Here is a 19,418-nt window from a genome sequence, read left to right as displayed (position 1 = left end):
TTTAGCTATTTTTGAAACTTCTGCTCATCAGAGAATATAAAATGCTGAAACGCTAAATTAAAACTGAGGGACTTCCAGTTTAACAATCCAGGAATACAAATTTAGTATCAAGTCAAAAGCATCCACTACCATGAGCACTAATCAGAAACCTCAAGGAATATTTTCAGCTCAAAGTATTCATAGGATCAGATTCCAGTTTTGCAAAGGCTTGGGTAAACTTCAAGGATTATATTTTTAAAAGCAGCTCTTACTTAAATTTTTATGTCAATTTTACATGCATGAATGTTAAATCTGTAACTGCCACTCCTAAAAAGCTCTTGTACACGTACGTTGACAGATTTAATTTTAGATGTTTCACAAGGATGGATTATATATACTATAGTGTGGATTTGCATGCACAGGTAATTTAGACATTAGGTATAGATCATGTAACTTAAACATGAAATTTCCTCCTACAGACAAAAATTGCATATTGCCCTCATTTCCAATAAGCAATTTAAGAAAGCTACAAAACACAATTCCTAGTAGATATTTGTGTGCAGCAGCCTGCTAGGAGTACACACGTTATTTAACATGAAATCTGCACAAATTAAGGCAGAGATCAACCATGCCAACACCCTACCGGGAGCACTGGTGAACCAGCTGATCTATGGAAAAGGATCTTCGCTCCCTAGATCTGTAATAGGTCATAAGCTCAACTCGAAGGAGAAGCCCCATCTCTGTGCAAAAAGAAGGTGGGGATTATAGATGGCTCTGCAGTCTGCAGGACACAGGTAATCCTTTTGCTCTGAGTGGTGATAAAGGCTCCGCTGCAGTACAGCATCCAGTTCTGCACTTGAAAAGGATGTGTACCAAAGGAACATACACCAAAACAGAACAAGGAAGGTAAATCTGGAAAACACCATCTACAAGAAAAGGCCAAAAGAAGTATGGCTCTTTCACCCAGAGCAAAGACAAAGAGCTGACACCTTCAAACATAGGAGAGGATACCACAAGGAAGTTCTTCTCCTGGTCTACAGCACTGTGAAAAAAAGTGATGGACTCAATGACAGGAAAGGCTGTTCATTTGAGACTCAGGAAAACCTGAACAGAGCAGAGGCTGCCCATCAGTCAGATGAACTGGGAGATCTCCCTAGAGGCTGCAGCTCCACAGGCTGATGGAGGTAAAGCAGTGCAGCCTTTTACAGCCTGGACAGTGGCTCCTTCTCCCCTCTGCAGATTGCACTCTGCACTGCGATCTCCATCTCTAAATGAGCATCCCTGGCCAGAGCTCAGTTGCAGGTCCTGCTCTAAGTGTAGCTCACTGGTTCTCACAGTCTCCCCAAGGGCAACCCCTACATTTACTGGCTAGCGAGGACAGCAGGGCCAGTGAAGCCAAACTCAGGGAAGGTTTATAGCTGAAGCAGAAGAGAATTCCCCAAAGAAAAGGCTGTATGATGAACAAGGGCCCAGCTGCACCACTGCAGCTCACAGAACAAGCACTGCCCGGCATGAGGAAAGTGCTATAATGCAGGCACAGGGCAAAGGATGCTCTGAATGTTTTTTACTCTCATATACACAAGCTCAGCACCAGGAAACACTCAGGAATACACTCTCTAAGCTTTATTTGAGCAAATCAATCACTTTTCTGGAGTATCTTTGGTCACAGCAATATCCATTTTGGAGTAGGTAGGTGCACATAAGAGTCATGCAGTCATATTATATATTGGTCCAAACTGTCCAATATATTCTATGGCTTTGCAGACACCTAATAGACATGTTCTAAACAAGCTCTCACATACTTTCTCAATTAACTGGCATAGCCACTGATTTATGACTGCTCTTCCAGTATCTAATGAGAAAAACAGTTTCTCCTAAACATTCTGATTTGGCAAGCTGAGCTGTGCAGGCAGATCCCACCATCACAGGAAATACATGAAATATAGGCATGTAGGTATTATATATACAGAAGTATGCCCATAAATAGAGTTATTTTATTTCCTTTCAAATGTCCCACATGTGGTGCAAATAAATTCAGCACAAATTCTGTTAGTTCAGAAAAATGCAAGTATACATTCAGCTTTACTATCGGGATGGAATCTCTTCTATGAAGAGAAGCTCCAATTTGATAGCACAGCAATTAAAGTCTGCTTTCAATCACAATGGGAGCTGAAGGGGTTCCATGTGTGCAGCAGGGCCCTCACTACTCTTGCTGGATCGAGGGCGAAGGGAAGTAATGCTCTGGCCACTGAGCACTCTCTTCTTATAAATAACATCAGCAGGGCAGGTAACACGTATATGAATCTCTGCATTTCCAGAAACACTTTTCTGGTCTAAAAGCATTCTTGATTAAATCCCAGCCTGCAACCATTACTGAGCGTAGCAGAAGGGAAAAACAACAACAACAGCAAACAAACCCCAACCAAACAGCAATTTGAAAAGCAAAAACAAAAACCCACAGAAAGTAAAACAGAGTTCCACTTTTTTTTTTTTTTTTTTTTTTTCCCCTGGTAAGGAAATAACAAAGCCTCAAGAAGGCTCGTTGCAGGGGAAAACACTGTGAGAAAAGAGATGTCTGTCACTGAATGCAAAATCCCCTTTAAAGCAGCTGTAATGCCACCCATGTTTTACAGCTTCGTCTAAGCAAAGAAACAAAAACTTTCAGAGGTGGATGGGTTGTTATCTTACACAGTACATCGGATCTTACAGTGCATTAAACTTGCATGCAATGTGTCAGAGCTGGCAATTCTACAGAAAACTTAGGCAACGCTCGTACTGATGTAAATACAGAGCATTTCAGAACGCTTCTCCCGAAAGGCCTGCGCCTCACCACAGTGGCAGGGCTGCAGTGGGCACATCTGGTCCAGAACTCACAATTCTGCATCCTTCTCACCCATTACAAAACCAGGAGGACTTAACTTGCACCACTGGTACAGGAGGTTCTGCCCAAGGACCTTTCTCTGCAGCTGACTTCTAAGGAGGGGTAAAGTGAAGTACACAAAATGCTGTCATCCTGCATGACAGGTGAGGAATAGGGCTTTGCTGGCTTTGCATCTCCCACTGCAGGTGTTTTAAAGATCTTTATGGCCTTCTCTTTCAACCACAATAATACCTGATTAATACCTGTTCCCACACATTGCAGGAAGCTTAGAAATGGAGTGTTGCCATACAAAAAACCTCACAGCTAATTGGGCAGAACTCAGCCTAGAAACTGCCACAGCCCTTATGGCCCATGTCTGCAAGAATCAGTTTCTCATGGTATAAATGTCAGTGCCTTTAACAGATATGCCCCATTAAGAATAAGAGTTGAGTTTGAAGATTTTGGTCCCTAAGAAGAAGAAATGTCTGTACAGCAGATGACAAAAAGTTGAAAGGAATTATCTGAAAGCAGATGAGAATTACTCCAGGAAGCACAGCTTTGAAGCCCAGAAACTGAAACCAAAAATAGAACAGTGTAGTCTGTGCGGTTGTATTTAAAGGTGTGCCAATAGATCTATTTGAGAACATGTTTTTCAATACTGCTAACTCCATTCAATTTTGCTTCAGGACTAAAACATTCATACAAGGTCGTAGCATAGAAACCAATTTTATTTTTTAAATCTATATGTATACATATCCCTGCTCTTATTTCCACAACACGTCAAATAAACTGAAATCAAACCTTTCTGTTCCTAAGAGGCTGTAGCAATTTCTATTGGCTTTGGCTAACAATTGCTAATTGTGCAAGGACTATTTGAGCGTTACCTCTACCACTGAGACGTTCCAGCTAACAGAGGTCATGCTTGATGTGGTGCCTTAGACAGCGTAAGCACCGAGCTAAGAGCAAGCTCTCTGTTTAGGGTGCATTGGAGTTCTATGATTTCTGCATCTTGACTTCAAATCCCCATTCGGTGCTACAGGGAGTTGCTACAAACACAAAAGCTTGCCTGGTGACACCTCAGGCTCTCCTCTACTGTGATATACTGCATGGTGCACAACTGCTTTATTACACCTCTGCAGCCCATCACCACTTGCTTTTGCTACTGCTGAAGTTCACTGCAACCTCAGGCTTTGGTGACCTGCACAGTTCTGTCTCTTCACTTTTCTCAAGTCACTCTCCTGTTCCCCAAGAAGAAAAGTACTGGTATATTGATTCACAGAAGCCACTGAAAGACAGCAAAGAGACTGCTTACCAATACCCTTATTTTCTCTGTACAGAATAATCCTCAGCTGACTACTTAAAACAACTCTGTGGTGCAGCTGCAAAAATGGGTCATTTAGGGCTGAGAAGTTGATTTATGCTTTTAAATGCGTAAATCTCAAAATACAATAAAAGTAGGGAACATTTTGACCACATACTGCCTGCAGGAAGAAGATGAAATTGTATGGGTAAAACAGGGAATGCATTTTTCAGGCAATATAAAAATGTAAAGCAGTGAAGATGGAACTTTCCTGATGTTCAGGGGAAATGCACTGAAGAAGAAAGGTTGTAGCAATAAATGCAACGAGTTGGCAGCATCTACCTGCTAAAACTGTCCCTGACTTTAAGTTAAGCTTTTCTTGAAATCTTTCCATTAATGGTCAAGTTCTATTTGTGGTTAACTAGTGTGGAGCCTAGAGAAAATAGAGTTATCTTCCACTTACAATTATTTAGCTGGGTAAAGGCAAGTCTCAACAGGGTGTCTTTTGGTTTCTTGCAAACATAGCAAGCCATGAAGGTTTTTCTACTCATTATTTTCTGATAGGTCATCAAGAAGCAAAATGACTCTACAGCTGAACAGGGATTCTACTCTTAAATCCTTTGCCCTGATCTTAAGATGTAACTCAAACTCCCATGGAAAATCAGTCAACTTCACTAAAATGAAGTTTAAACACATTCATTCCACTGACTTACTGAACATCTTTCAGATGTGTCCACAGGACAAAGTCATAACACAAAGATGAGCAGTAGGAACAGGTGAAGGAAAAGGGTGGCAGGCTGGGAGGAATTAGCAAAGCAGATGTGGCCCTTTCAACTATTTTGTCTATGTCAGAGCCCTAAAAGTCCGGCAGGCTGCTGCTTGTGAGGGCAATAGAGCTGCTGGTTGTGAGAGGTGGAGAGGAGACATGTTTCTCTTGGTAGTAAAAGTTGTCTTCTCCAACTCCTCCAACTCTCTGGTGACAGCAAAGGCATCCAGGCTCTGTACTTCAAGACCCCCTTCTTCAGATCACTGATCCAGTCCTCACCTCCTCCTGATCCTCAGACACGTGTTATCATTGCAGAACCAGCTCAGCCCTGATTACTTTCCAGCTCCTCCATCTTTAAACAACAGATGGCCCCAGAAAGTTCTGGTGTGCAAAGCATTTTCAAGAGCCTTAACTGCCCTAATTATGCAGCATTGTCATTAGGTTGGCATAGGTGATTTAGATCTGAAAATCTGAAATCCTTCATCATCCGCTGGTCTGAACTGACACTCAGAACCTGGCAGCTCCACAGACAGGGATATTTGTGGAGGCAATCTCAAGTCCTCATTGCCAGAAACCTTACAATTTTAAAACACTTAAAGCAAGCTTGAGAAATTCCCAGCAACGACTTTGAGGTGTGAATTTCCTGGCAGTCTGGCTGAGTATGGTGGACAATTTTAAGAAGTGCAGTTCTTCTGCATTTATCCATTAACATTTAAAGAACTATAAACTATAATGGACAGATCTATGGACATTTACGTGTTTGCATAGTTACAGCTGAAATGGTGAAACAGGGAAAATATATAAATGTGAAAGAGAAAATAAAACACAATCTATTGGAAAGACATGATTGAACACAATGGCTAAAAAACAAAAAAAAAAAAAAAAAAAAGAGTGGTAAAAGAAAAGAATACAACAAAGCACAAAATTACCACAGTGAGTGTCTCAAGAAGCACCATCCCCTGCTAGGTACTTACAAGTAATAGGAGTAGGAGTATGCATTTCTTCTAAATATGGACAGCCAGCCAGACGAACAAAATATCCAAATGGAGAAAAAGAAAGAAAAACACATAATTAGATTTATATGAACTCGATGCTATTTTTGGAAATACAAAGTATTTGTGCTACCACAGGTACTGAGCTACTTTCCCCCAGCACTGTTGTCAGGAGCTGTATGTTCACAGGGAATGGACGCAGAGCTGGAGATAGAACACAGGTGTGTTTTCACTTCTGCTACTGACTTGCATCGCCATGAACAAATCCCTTCACCGATTTCTTCCTCAACTTGACCATGTCAGCAACATGGACGATGATACTTACCTTTGCCTGTGAAGTGCTTTGAGACTTTAGGAATGGGAAGGATTATGTAAGAGCTACCAATATGAATGACAACAAGTAGGAAAGTGGCAGTGCAAAAACATCTCAATTTCAGAATATTTAGACAATGAACAAATTGTGCAATGACAAATCAAGCTTCATCAAACTCTAAAATGCAAATAGTTCATTAACAATTCAAGCATCACTACATATTTATAGATGATCACTGGGGGGATGTATTAGCTTTCTGCGTCAGTGTGATTAAGCTTTTTCTGTTCGTTTTTCTACAAAGAACGTTTTGCTACAGCAAGACAAAATGAGTCCTGGCAATCAGTCATGACTGAAGAGGTGATGTCATCCCTTTTATAACTGGAGGAGAACTTAGAAAATGCTGCTGCACAACAGGTGTGCTAGTACAGACTAAGTACCTTGCTAGTACAGCAAGGCATGAGGCAGCATCAGAAGTGGCTATCATGGTCAAGGCAAGGAAAAACAATGCAACCCTTTACACAGCTTTAAAGCACCATCCTTGAAGATACTACGAATACAAGGAAATACAGACAAGTAGAGATGCAGCACTCAAGTGTTCACTTTTATGGTTGTTCTGAGTAAAATTCCCTAGGTACACACAGAAACCAGATTCAGCAGGGCTGTTCTCTGCCCACGACCACTCTCTTTGCTGTGCACTTCCTGAACATACCACTGTTTGCACAATTGGCATTTCTTCTCTCATTAAAAAATACAACTTGCCCCATTTCCTCACATATTTACAATCTGTTGCCCCATGAAGAGATTCCCTCTGGGCAAAGACAGCCGACTACAGATGTAGGAAAGGATTACTCCAAAATGACAAGTTGTGTTTGGCGGTGGCCCTTGCTATAAACCTGACATTCAGATTCCCGATACACTCCAAGTAATCTGAATGACTGAGCCCAAATCACACCTGAGCACACATTTATAACATAATGCCAGAGTCCCCTGAAACTCAGAAACCCTATGAGTGATAGCAGTGCATCAGTTGTGGTGTATTGATTCCACTGAGCTACACTGAAAGTTTGAGCTCTTCTGAACCTCCAAACAAAGGGAAAGCCAACAGGATGTGGCAAACGAAAGCCCATACAGCTGAACCCCCTACATGTCCTGACATATTCCTTAATTAAACTGTTCTGCTGCACCAGGGCCAGGCTCCTTGCAGCACTACCAACTGGAATCTCCCTTGTGAACATCTTGCTGTACTTTCTGCTTTTCTCATACCACAGCCATTGGACACGTGTGATCACTCAAGGCTCAGTCCTCATTCAAAAGCTGTGCATCCCTCAAGATGCAGAGGAAAGCTCGAAGAGATTTATTCCTTAAAGACAAGAAACAGAGGAAGGCAAAGAAAATGACAATTATATTTTGGGACTGGACGTACCATTTTGGCTTCAATCCACCCACAATATGCAACCAAAGATAAGGACTTCCTAAGGACTATGTTAAGACTAACTGTAAAAATTGATCTGAACCATGGATCACTAAAAACATGACTTGATCCTAGAAGGTACAACACAATCTGAAGATCCTGCCTATCATCTGTCTTCAGTAAGAAACCAGGAGGTTCTGGGGTCCCTGAGCATTCAAATATCCCTATCCTGATTCCATCCTACAGCATGGGTACACTCTGCTCAGGACACTCTTGAATTGTATTTTATTAGTTTAAAATAACAACCTAAATCCTAATCCAGAATGAAGCACTGGAGTTTCCTAGAAGGAACCAGTAGTCCTACACTCTACATAGCCCCAAATCTCCTTTTTTGCTACCAACAGCACTTTAAAGAACTTATTTACAGTGCACCCGTGACAGGCTGTCTGATCCAATTTATTCAGTCTTATACTTAAAGGGTTCAGTAGAGGCTTTGTCTGCTCAGATGCACAAGCCTGAAAAGTCACATTCTTTACTCCAGGGAAATGCAAGTCACGATTACAGAGGAATTAAAGCTGTCCAGATGAAATCAGAATTGACCAGGACCTAATCCTTCTGGGGTGCAAAGTCAAAGGGTATTTCCTCCAGAAATAGGATATACAAATGCCTTGGTTTTCTAGTTTCAGTGCATTTTTATTAACTGGTCCTAGATTCTCTCCCCCACAAATATGTTTAACCTATATGAAGTGCAAATGAATGAACTCTTTATATTATCAGTAATATCTTGATACAACAAAAATTAGGTACTTCAAGGTATTCTATATCTAGCTGTTCATGAAAGAAAGCAATACATGCAGGCAAATGACCACCAGCTCACATGCTGTAAATTAACAAGCTAAAAGGAATTGCAATTTAAAAATGATGATATTGGAGCTGCAAAAACATAACTGGTGTAGCCAGCAGGTCCCCAAAACCAGGAAAACGTCATTTTGGTTTTAAATGCTGTAGGACAGCCATATTTATAAGAGAACCTCACATACACAAACAAATATTTAACACAGATGATCTGTCTACTCTCTAATGCCCAACCAGTTTCCTGCTCTTAGTGCTTCCTCCCCTCCTAGCCCCTTCCAGTGCTCTGTACTGCATAGCTTCAGTCAGGAAATCCACGGCTGTGTCTGTTATCAATGAACTATGAAGTCCTGCCCCACGAACAAACACCACTGTGATACTTGCCATCTCCATTTGAAGAAAATGCCCCAAATGTATCTGATTATTTTTCTGCATTGTTGCTTTGCAAGACAACTGTCTCGTACACAGAGGCATTAGCCTCCATGAACTGAAAGGGGGATCTCTTTTGAAGTAAGGTTAATGCAAAAACCAAACTCCAGAGCTTGGGTTTCTAACATTTCTCTTTGTAAAACACAAAGAGAACACAGTTGCTGTTCAGCTGCTCTCTCAGACAAGCTTTCAGCTGTGCTGCTCCAGAACTTCAGATTAATCTGTGGTCCAAAGCAGTCTTTCCCTTTATAAAATCTGCTCCCAATCCACAGTGGTTTACAAACAAAATGAGCCCAACAGCCTTCAGCTCATCTTCGAGGAGCGCATGTCCATGCTCAGCCCCACACCTCGGTGTGATGTGAGTGGTGCTGCCCCGGGGACAGCAGGGCTGACACAAGCAGCAGTTCTATCAGGTGCACAGACCTGGAGAGCACCCGCCTCCAGAACCTTTCCATGCACTGTGACAGCTTCTAAAAGGGAAAAGGTTTGAAAGTTGATGAGCCTGATTATTTCTTATTACAGTGCATATTCCAGTGGGTAAGTCAGCAAGCAACAGCGAGTTGGCAAAGAGATGCTGCCTGCTGACTCTGCCTGTCTGCTTTCAGAACAGGGAAGTATAAGGCTCATAAGGGTATTTTCACCCTTCTTACTGAGCTGCTGGCAGACTGCACCACAGCAAAGACTGTCCTCAGGTAATAAATTCCTGGTCATCATGAAAAATCCTTTTCTGGGTCTTTTCTGCCCAGCAATGCACATAATTTACAATAATAACATAGTGTGGGGCAGAAACAAAAGATGTAATCAACTCCTAATAGCTTGTGGAACACACCAGGATGTTCAGAGGTGGTACCACTCCATACGTCATGGTGGGTTTCCTCCTAAGTTTTACCTTTCAGGTTGTACAGCTTTTCTTAAAGAGCATTTAGAAAGGTAGCAGGAATGGATGACAGCTGGACATTAAACAGACCAGAAACACAGATCAATTCTTCTTGAAGTTCTTTTTCAGTTTGTTTGTTTAATTGAAAACATTTAATTTTTTTTCTCTTGATGACCAGAGAAGCTGCAGGGAGGCTGGAATCAGAGACAGCTGCACCATTTGGGCTTCACAATGAGCACATGTGCAGTAGGCATGAGTACAAAACGCACGCCCATTTGTCCACAAAGTCTGATGCGTTTACACACACCAAAAAACGGACTCAGAACCTTCATCTGAGTCAACAGGAATTCACAGCACTCAATACACACGTGATCAGTTTTGCAGAATCACAGAATGACGTGATTTGGAAAAGCTCCTGCAAAGTCGTTGAGCCCAACCTCCTGCGTAAACCAGTTCCACCCACAGACAGTCCCTCAGCCTTGAGGGATTCATCCAAGGCAAATTTTTGAATTTCTAAAAGAAAAAGATTTTCCAATTTCCAATCCCTTTTGGCAACCCTCCTCTAGACTGATCTGTGTGTCAGCTCTGTTACCGTGCTGAGATTCTGCAATAACTGGACAATACATATCCACAGCAACCTCAACAGTGACAAGGGAATAAACACATGCCTCAACCTGTTGGCTACCCTCATACTTGCAATGCCTGGGACATACTGAGCTGCCTCCAAGTGCACACTGCTCATTTCTGTTCCATTCCTCCTCCAAGACCTCCAGCTTCCTTTCTGCAGACCTGTAGGTTGAGTGGGGTTACTCCATACCACAGTGCAGGACTTTGCTAGACTTCACAAGGTTTCCACAGCTCTTTTCTCCAGCCTCCTGAGTTCCTTTGCAAACCCAGCCCTCCGCTCCACATGCGTAGCACAGAGTCAGTGCATGTGCCCTCTGCCTTATTACAGAGAAGATCATGTCTAGGTTTAATTGCTCCTCCTATTTCTGTGTGATTGAAGCACATAACTATCGCTGAGAAAAAGAAATATCCAAGGAACAGTTTCACTTTGCCAAGTCTCACTTCTTACAGCAGGCCAAGAAGAATCTTCAATGCTCTCACAGGTCCCACTGCATGCTCCCTAGACAAGGGGCTGCCAGGCTGGCTAGCTCCCATTTCCTTTGGAATTAAATTACTCATGAAAAGCAGAGCTCTCTTTAAAAACACAACTGGTAAAACCACATACAAAACACATCCTCTCCTTATGAAAATCTCTAGGTGATTTGCTGAATCAGTGTATTACACTCTTCAAACAGTAGCAGCTACAATGGCCTTCTTCAAAGTAGAAGTGCAAATGGTCCACAGAAAATCACATAAAATGAACTCTTTGAACAAATGTTGTTATCAGACACGTTTTATTTTTTTAAGTTTTATCCTCCTATAAACTAAATCTAATTCTTGCAAAGAATACTAAGCCTCCGCAACATTTTCATCTTCTGTTCCTTCTCTTAGATCATTAACTCTCTGGAGTAACAACCATATTTTTGTTGCTCATGAAATATCCAGCAGAACAGCCATCTCTTCTGTGACCACAACTTCTAAGTAGTATTATATAAATATATATTCACTGCTGCCCCCGGTAACACAGATGGAATGATTTATGTCTGCCAGATTTAGAGTTCTATTGAAACAGCAGCATTCTAGCCAGGAGGTCCAAGATGTAAGCAAAGCAGAAACTTACCTTCTCTTGATGGTAAGCATTGCTCCTAAGAGAATAATAACAAACATCAGAAGCCCAGCTATAACTCCAGCCATTTTCACTGTGCTGTCAACTTGCTTTTCTGGCTCCACTGCATTGGAATTCTGGGTGGAAGCTCCTTAAAAGATGGAGGGAAAGGAGGGAGAAGATAAAGAGAGAACTTGTAGAAAAATCTTGCAACGATCCAGTTTTCATACTCACTTGAAAGCCTAAGAACATCTTTGCAATTATATTGCAGCAGGCCATCTCATTTACTTTCTGCCTTTTAGAATGACCAAAGCCAGAAATTTCAGGGCAGCATTAGGGTGCAAAATCCCAGGGTAAGGAACTAATATTTTGCAGTATTACACTATATTCAGGAATGTAATGTTGTGATGCATTCAGCATACACCCAGAAGCAGAAGGATTAACAGCAGTTATAATTTTCATCCCAAGCAGCTTAAGTGAAGGTGCAAGCCTTACTCATCAAAATGGTGGGTGTAGAAGTTTGCATTTCTATATCCCATAATACCACTTGCAGAAACTTTGTTTTTCTTAAACCAGAACAAATTTGTATTTCTCACTATTTGGAAAGCCTGGCTCGTGTGACCACATCATGACAGTCACAGAATTAACAAGCATCAGCCCAACTCACAGAGCCCCCTCCACATAGCCTCATGTATTCCATGCAGGAGTTCTTCTGTGGCTCAGGCAAGGAAACTTTTTTAAACAGCACATCCTACACACCTAAAAACGACATTTACAAAGCATTTCTTCTTTTACTTATTTGTTATAATCTGACTTCAAGAGTCCTTAGCCCTGCAATAACGTAGTATGCATTATATACCTTAGCTCTGCCAATGTTGTCACAGCTGCACATAATTTTTTCTAAATAACACTTAAAGCACAGAGCTCAATTTTGAAAGCCTTGCAAGATTGAAGTTGTGGGTAATCTGAAGACTAAGTCAGCCTATTCTTATTATATTCTTAATCTATGTAACTACCACTAAGAATAACATATTTGCATTTGGTGGAGTTAAGTGAATTCATGTTGCTTGAGATCACAATTCTGTCTTGGGCTTCACCTTTGCTGCTGGCATCAGCAGGTCTTCCCCTACAGATCAGACACGGAACAGGCAATAAGATGTGAAAGCAGTGCTGTCATGAGAAGACAGTAATGCTCTGCTCTTTTCACAACTCTATTGCTGACCTCCTGGAAAAGCTGAACTACTTCTGCTCATGCAGCAGCTGCTCGTGGCAAGGATATTCAATTGAGCCCATATATTGGTGAGACAGTAGAAAGCCTCACTGTGTTGCTCTTCTGCCCCTTTGCCACTTGTTAGTATGTGTGAGGTCTGAAAGATGAGTCCCATGACCACAACCACACCATGTAATACAGGCTTGTGAGTATGTTCTGAGTAAGGCCCAAGCCAATGGACCTCCTGGGACGAGGATCAGATCTTGAATAAAGTATTACATGCTTTTCTCATCTTATCTTGAAGGGTAAACACAGAACAATGACACAATAAATGCAAAACACGAAAACTCACCACATGCAGTGATAAAGGTATGATTTCAGCTTTCCTAAAGCTAAGCTGTTAATCTAGTTTGCCACAGGAAAATCCAATATTTACCAAGCAAGAACGTTCTTTGCTGTTTGAGGCACACATGTAATTTTCAGCTTTCTGTCCCTGACAATTGCACTGCTCTGCAGCGTCCACCAATTTTCCCATTCACTTAAGAGCTCAGCAGTAACTTCTGTGTACACATCTAAAATACACTGAAGGGACTCCTGAGCAGGAAATAAAATAGCATATCAGCTGCATATTACCATCATTGTTTGACAACATCTCATAGAACAAATCTGTCCAAGAAGCAAGCTGTATGTCATTGCACAGGCAATCCTGATGCTATTGTATAACAAAATAAATTATAAAGGTACAATTTCACCTTGAAAATGTCTGAAACTCTGTTTGTTTGATGTGCAAATAAGTAGCATTCCAAATTACCCTTCACTTGCATTGCAGTTACTCCTATGACCCTAAATGATAGGTGTTGGAGAATCGCTTACAGCCACGGATGGTGCAGTCAGACCCACCCATTTCTGTTCCATCCGAGTGCCCTCACCAATTGTGAGCCATGTTAAAAAATAAAATAAAAAAAAAATCAGAATGTGCTGTCAGCTCCATCCTCTGATTCTCTGGATTGGATTGATTCTGCCAGGCTGTTGCTTATTACTACGGGCAATGTGTGCGGAGTGTATTTTTATTTGATATTTCTCTTCCCATTGTAGACTAGTGCAGCTCTAGAAAGAGACTAAAGCCTCATTATCCATCCTGACACCTACACGCTGTAGTGACTGATTCACTCGGATCTTCTGTGCAACTCTTCCTATCTGTCTTGGCAAAGGCCAACGATTCCTTTAGGCTACTAGTCCAACCATTTGGAAGTTGTCTTAGCTGATAGCGCCGAGGAATTGATAATATGACAGTGCCAGTAATTTCCTGAGCCTCGCATTCTTAAATCTTTGCAATGAAGCAATCCCACAGAAGTGCACTGTTCTCTTGCCACTCCATTGTAATTTTCCTGTAGATGCCTAAACCTGCTATGGCTGCGCCACCACCATTTGGAGGCAAGGAGACCATATCATTGCTGGGAGCAGGAGGTCCATGGGCTCTTGTGCAGTTGCAGAAGATGGCTTTTGCTGCTCCTGACAGAAACAGTTTAGAATTCAGTTCTGCTTCTCTCTGTCACACATGTGGACCTGAAATCTTCTGGGCACAGAAGCCCATAAAAACTGGCTGTTTCATTTCATAAGAATACCTTTAAAAACGCTTTTTCTTCTGGAAAACAATGTTTATATTCTGTTTACATCAAAAGGGAAAAACAAAACTACTATAACCAGTTCCTAGCAGTGACTTCCACCACATTTCCTAGGATAAATTGTTCCTTGTAACTGCAGTCTGGATGCCGATACAGCTGGGTGCAGCACAGGTCACTGCTGTTATTGCTGTGTGTATTTCAGTGGCATCCAGAGACCCCCACTGAAGGCAGGACTCCATTACAGTGCACTAACACGAGCAGGACAATTTCCTGCCCTAAGCTTACTTTCTTAATAGGGAAGCTAAACGACAAACAACAGATCCCAAAAAGAGAATACCACAGCTCCCTTGACTCCCTGCCTGTGTTTTATCTACTAGACAAGTTGCAGCTTTCAGGGATACATGTGTATGTATGTTTTGTATTTATGTACTGTACAAAATGCACTGTCCTATAAGTGCAGCCAGGGCACGGATCTGACTTCCACAGGCACTGTCATTCACCCAGCACTCCATTACATGTTCATATCTGTTTTTGAAGACTGCAGTCCTTCCCCACTGACCTGGTCTGCTTTGTTGTTTCAGCCTTTCACGATTCCCAGAGTGAGATGTGGCACCTTGCAGACAGGACACGGCCCAAGATATGTGCTCTTGGGAGATGCTGCTCCCGTGTCACTGCAGACATCAGAGCAAATGTGTTCTTTGCAGCCACTCACTCATCTCACCAGGCAGGAGGAGTTGGGCTTATGGCTCAGTGAGCAGCAATGGCTTCAGTAATTTGCTCACAGGCACCTGACATCTACCCCAGCCATCCCGTTGTGGGCGCAGACACCTGAATCCCAGACTGCTGCGATATCTGACTACTGACAAAATGGTTTGGTGCTGCACCAGATCCTCAGGCTTTCACAGCCTTCTGATCTTCCCGCTGCTCCAGATCCTGGTTAAAGCTGGCACTGCCCTGGCTGATAACTTAAGGATGGGAATTCTGAAATTCCAAATGAATCCCAGCAGAGAGGGCTGCCACTTGTATTCCAGAGTTAGATGTGCCAGATGATTTCTTCAGCTGAAAGAATTTCTGCCCATGAGGAAGAGCTGACTGCTGCTCTTCCTGGGAGATGGCTTGCAAGTGATTCCAACAGCCAGAATCGAGTTCTTGAAAAGGAGACAAAGCCTTCCTCAAAATACTGGGAAAGTGAAAAATACCAGCCAGTATTCATTCGCAGCATTAGACATTTCTAGACTGATATCCGTACCTACTTTAAATCCTCTAAATGCTCATGCAAGGTAAGTAATAAATGATGCTATCTCCTTTACAGATCCAGAAAGACTTAAGAGGATGCCTTGGGTACCAGACAGCAGAGCTGAGCACTGCCATTTTGAGACCAACAGCCATCAGAACACAGCACCTTTTGTAAATGGGGGAAAGGGAGAAACAGAGGTAGCATCTGAGTGGAAGATGGCAGTCTTACATCTGGCAATTCAGAGACTGATGCACCTAAAAATGAGCAGTGTCAGTGTCAGGGATGCACAGATAATTACCTGGTGAAGACTAGGCTTGGTCTTAAAATTGTAACACCAAATAATTATTCCTATGGGGAGAAAATCACTTTTGTAACAAAAACTAATCAGAAAAATTACCTTAAAGTAACAATTAACCCAGAAAAATTAAGGAAAAATAATGGGTTAAAAGTCTTTAGGAGTTCAAAGAAGCTGCTCAATTAATCAGAGTAATTTCTTTGCAGCATATAATGGCTAGGCAGTGTGCTGAACGTAACAGACCTGCAGGCTGATTTCAAAAGACAATTATTCTCCTTTCACTAGTAAACAATATTTCCTATTTTTTTCCCTTTCCTTTTACAGCACCTCCTTCACAAGTAACCTTAAAATATTCAAAGTAACTTTGCATCTAGAATTATTTTCCCCTGTATTTTCAGATTATATCTACACCTCTGAAACTCAATCTTAGATAACCAGACACAAGGGCAGGCCTCTAACGACAACACTTCACCTTGGCTATGCCTTTGGTTGCTGCATTTCAGCAGAAAGGAGCACCACCACCACCACTCTCACTACACATCAATTTGCTGTGCCAATTTTCCACCCCCAGTTACTGAGGTCTGCAAACAGCACAGGATTACTTGCTCTGGCTTCAGAGCACGAGACATTCTCATTTCTTTAAAAGAGCTCAAAAGGAGTGGAAAGAATGATGAAAGCCAAAAGCTTTCAACCATATTCTAAGTGAAAAGAGCAGCAAAGCAAAGCAGTCCTGGACAGAGAGACTGAGCAGAATTTATATGAGAGATTATCAGGCATACAGGTTGAATCAGCAGGAGGATGAGGGTAAACAGCAAGGAATCAAGATTAGTGTTACTGAACTGAATGAGAATTAAAAAATAGCAGTAAAAGAATAATTGATTCCGGAGATTCCAGGTAAATCCGCCACAAAGGCTTTTCTTCTCTCCTCATGTTTTTCTTCCTCTCTCTTTGGAGCAGAAGCACTTAATTTGTGCTAACAGCAGATATACGGCCCCAGGAATGAGAAAGGTTATTACATTTGCTTGAAAGAAGAGCTCGGATAAAGAGCAGCCGTTGTGATGTCTACGAGCGATGTGATGGTTCAGAAGGTGAAAGCACATTTCCATTTTAACTCTCCACTTATGCAGAGCTATTTAAAAACTGACTTTCAATTATTAAAAAAAAAAAAAAAGAAAAAAAAAGAGCAAAATTTCTGAAAGTCCAAATTTACAGATGCGACTTAATTTTTGTGCGGTCTCAGGTATGTGGAGTGGGATCAATCTTTTGACTGATGCAGCCAAAAGCATTTCAGCGCAGGATGATGGCATGGATGTAGAACAGAACTCACACTCTGAATAACAACTAATTAACCTTCTCACCAGCCAGTGCCCGTTACTCTGCTCTCCTCATGGTTATCATTAAAACCCCACAGCCAGAGCAGCTGCAGAAATTACAAAAGCAGCGAGCAAAGTCCAGAAGTGTGGATATAACAAAATGTGAAACCAGGGCACCCCCAAGCCTGGCTGACAAGGGTGGTCTAAGCACCCTGGTGGCCTACAGAACCTATGGCTAAGACCTCACCTGCAAGCTGAGGAGGAAGCTCACTGCTTTCCAGTAAAAGGGATCCACGTAGTCAATGCATGAGGGAGTCCGTCTGCATACACATGCTCTATGTGGGCTGCATGAGATCTTAGGAAGCTTCCTGTGCTTTGCTAAGTTGAAGCAGCACTTTCTGATGTGTCTTGAAGAAAGGTTGTTTTTTTTATTTTCCCCCTCTATTTCTATTCTTCTATTATGAATACTCTTCAATTAAGAAGTGGTCTGTTCCATGCCTACCTCTCTTGTGCCACTGCCATCTCTCATACTATCTCTTACACGTCCAGTTCTTCAAGGCAACTGAGCAGGTCCTGCATTAGTAACCCTACCTTGTTCTGAGTATGGGCTCATGGAGAAAGCTATGTCAGACCTTTGGGCTCTGCAACACGCCATGGCCTCCAGGCTCAGGCTACCAGGCCCTGCTCACCTCTGGCTTCATCGCTCTCGATGTTCTTCCCTAACTCAGAGTTGCTTCATTAGCAATCTGGGGTAAGGATGCCCTCAGGACACCTTAAATCCCTCTAAGTCAATCTTGACACCAAACTGAAAGAAAATAAAGCAGCTCACTAGTTGAACATGCATCCAAATGCTAGGAAGCTTTGATTTCTCTTCCCAGCCAGGAGTGTTCTTCAGTAAGAGCAATATGAGTGTGTCTGTTATTAACAATTAATTAGAATGATACATAAATTTGTGCTAAAATAATAACTTTTTGAAGGCTGAGACTTCATCAAGGGAAAGAAAAAAAAGCACGTTCATGCTTCTAACTTAAAAATGCGATGCAACCTTCTGAAATAAATAGCACAAAACAGAATAAACCTGTCAAAGGAGTAATATTCCAGTGTATCAAAAGACAAAATGCAATAACAAACAGATTTGAAGTGGGATTAAATCTGTTTAAAAAATACATTACCTGTCTACGAAACTAGAATATATTTCAGACAAAAATTGAACTGTCTTATATGAATTTGAGGGAACAAAAGCTATTAAAGAAACAGCTTTCACTTGCAGCAAAACTGTTTATGGTAAGAACTTTTTTCCCCCTAAACTTTCCCATTTCTTTTGCATGTATAATTTCATCGGTCCCCTTTCAGACCCAGATCCATTTTTGAGGTCTCTATATTATCACATATTCATCTTCAAGGCAGTTCCCTTTTCCGCTGTTAATCCTCTGCAAAAAGCAGGACTGTCTTTTTCAATCTTAAAAGCATTTGAACTTCAGAGAAATCTCAGTACTTTTCTGCCCAGTATCACCACAGCTGTCCTTGCGTGTGGTTAATAATTGCTGAGTAAGGAAAGTCTTATCTATACGGGGATAATCACGTAGTATGAGAGGAGGCGCATTCCTACAAAAATGTAACCCACTCCAAAACTGAAAACCCAACTCCCTCTTCCCACCCATTTGCATTCATCACACACCACTCTGTAATATCCCAGTAGGTCATCCTATGCACATCAAATTAAAGCAGTGGAAACTATTTCCACAAGATGATGTATTTCTCTTCTAGACTGAAATCTTCTGGAGCGGTGCAGAGGTGCCAGTTGCAGTATTATGCAAGTTTACAACACAAAGGCTTTCATGTTCAAACTGCAAAACACTTGAGAAGCTCTGAGCTCCTCCATTAGTGACCTGTAAAGGAGCTTTACATCATTTGATTCTGCAAAGTCTCTGATTACTGCAGAACTTTGCGCAAAAACGACTTACAGAATCAAGTCTTCATTTGCCTGTCATCATATCCTCAACAGTACCACTCAGCTGTTGGAGCCAAAGTGTAATCACCAACCCCAGGAAAATGCAGTAGTTACTGTAACGTGAAAATGCAGGAGCATCTCCATGCGTGCTCGGATGTTCAGCCTCTACAGAGGGCCAACAAGGAATCCACGGGCCTCTTCAGTCACGCTCAGAGGCTCATATGGAGATTAAAGTGCTCCTTAGGTCTCCGGACAACCCTCTGCTAAGCTGTACATTTTACGTCAGTGCAAAGCAAT

General features: G+C 41.8%; 1 protein-coding gene across 5 annotated transcripts in view; it reads right to left on the bottom strand.

The window, feature by feature from the left end:
- PTPRT (protein tyrosine phosphatase receptor type T) overlaps window positions 1–19,418 on the bottom strand; it is a 421,250-nt gene that overhangs the window by 58,301 nt on the left and 343,531 nt on the right. For all 5 annotated transcript variants that reach the window (XM_052684090.1, XM_052684093.1, XM_052684091.1 and 2 more), the window contains 2 exons: window positions 11,506–11,641; window positions 5,880–5,909 (listed from right to left, as the gene is read on the bottom strand). In XM_052684090.1, the coding sequence (XP_052540050.1) occupies window positions 5,880–5,909; window positions 11,506–11,641 (166 nt within the window). The remainder of the gene's footprint in view (window positions 1–5,879; window positions 5,910–11,505; window positions 11,642–19,418) is intronic.

Source organism: Tympanuchus pallidicinctus, unplaced genomic scaffold (genome assembly GCF_026119805.1).
Source record: "Tympanuchus pallidicinctus isolate F22 unplaced genomic scaffold, pur_lepc_1.0 scaffold20, whole genome shotgun sequence".
Taxonomy (NCBI): domain Eukaryota; kingdom Metazoa; phylum Chordata; class Aves; order Galliformes; family Phasianidae; genus Tympanuchus; species Tympanuchus pallidicinctus.
Note: the sequence above shows the minus strand (reverse complement) of the source record. Positions and strands in the feature narration are given on the sequence as shown.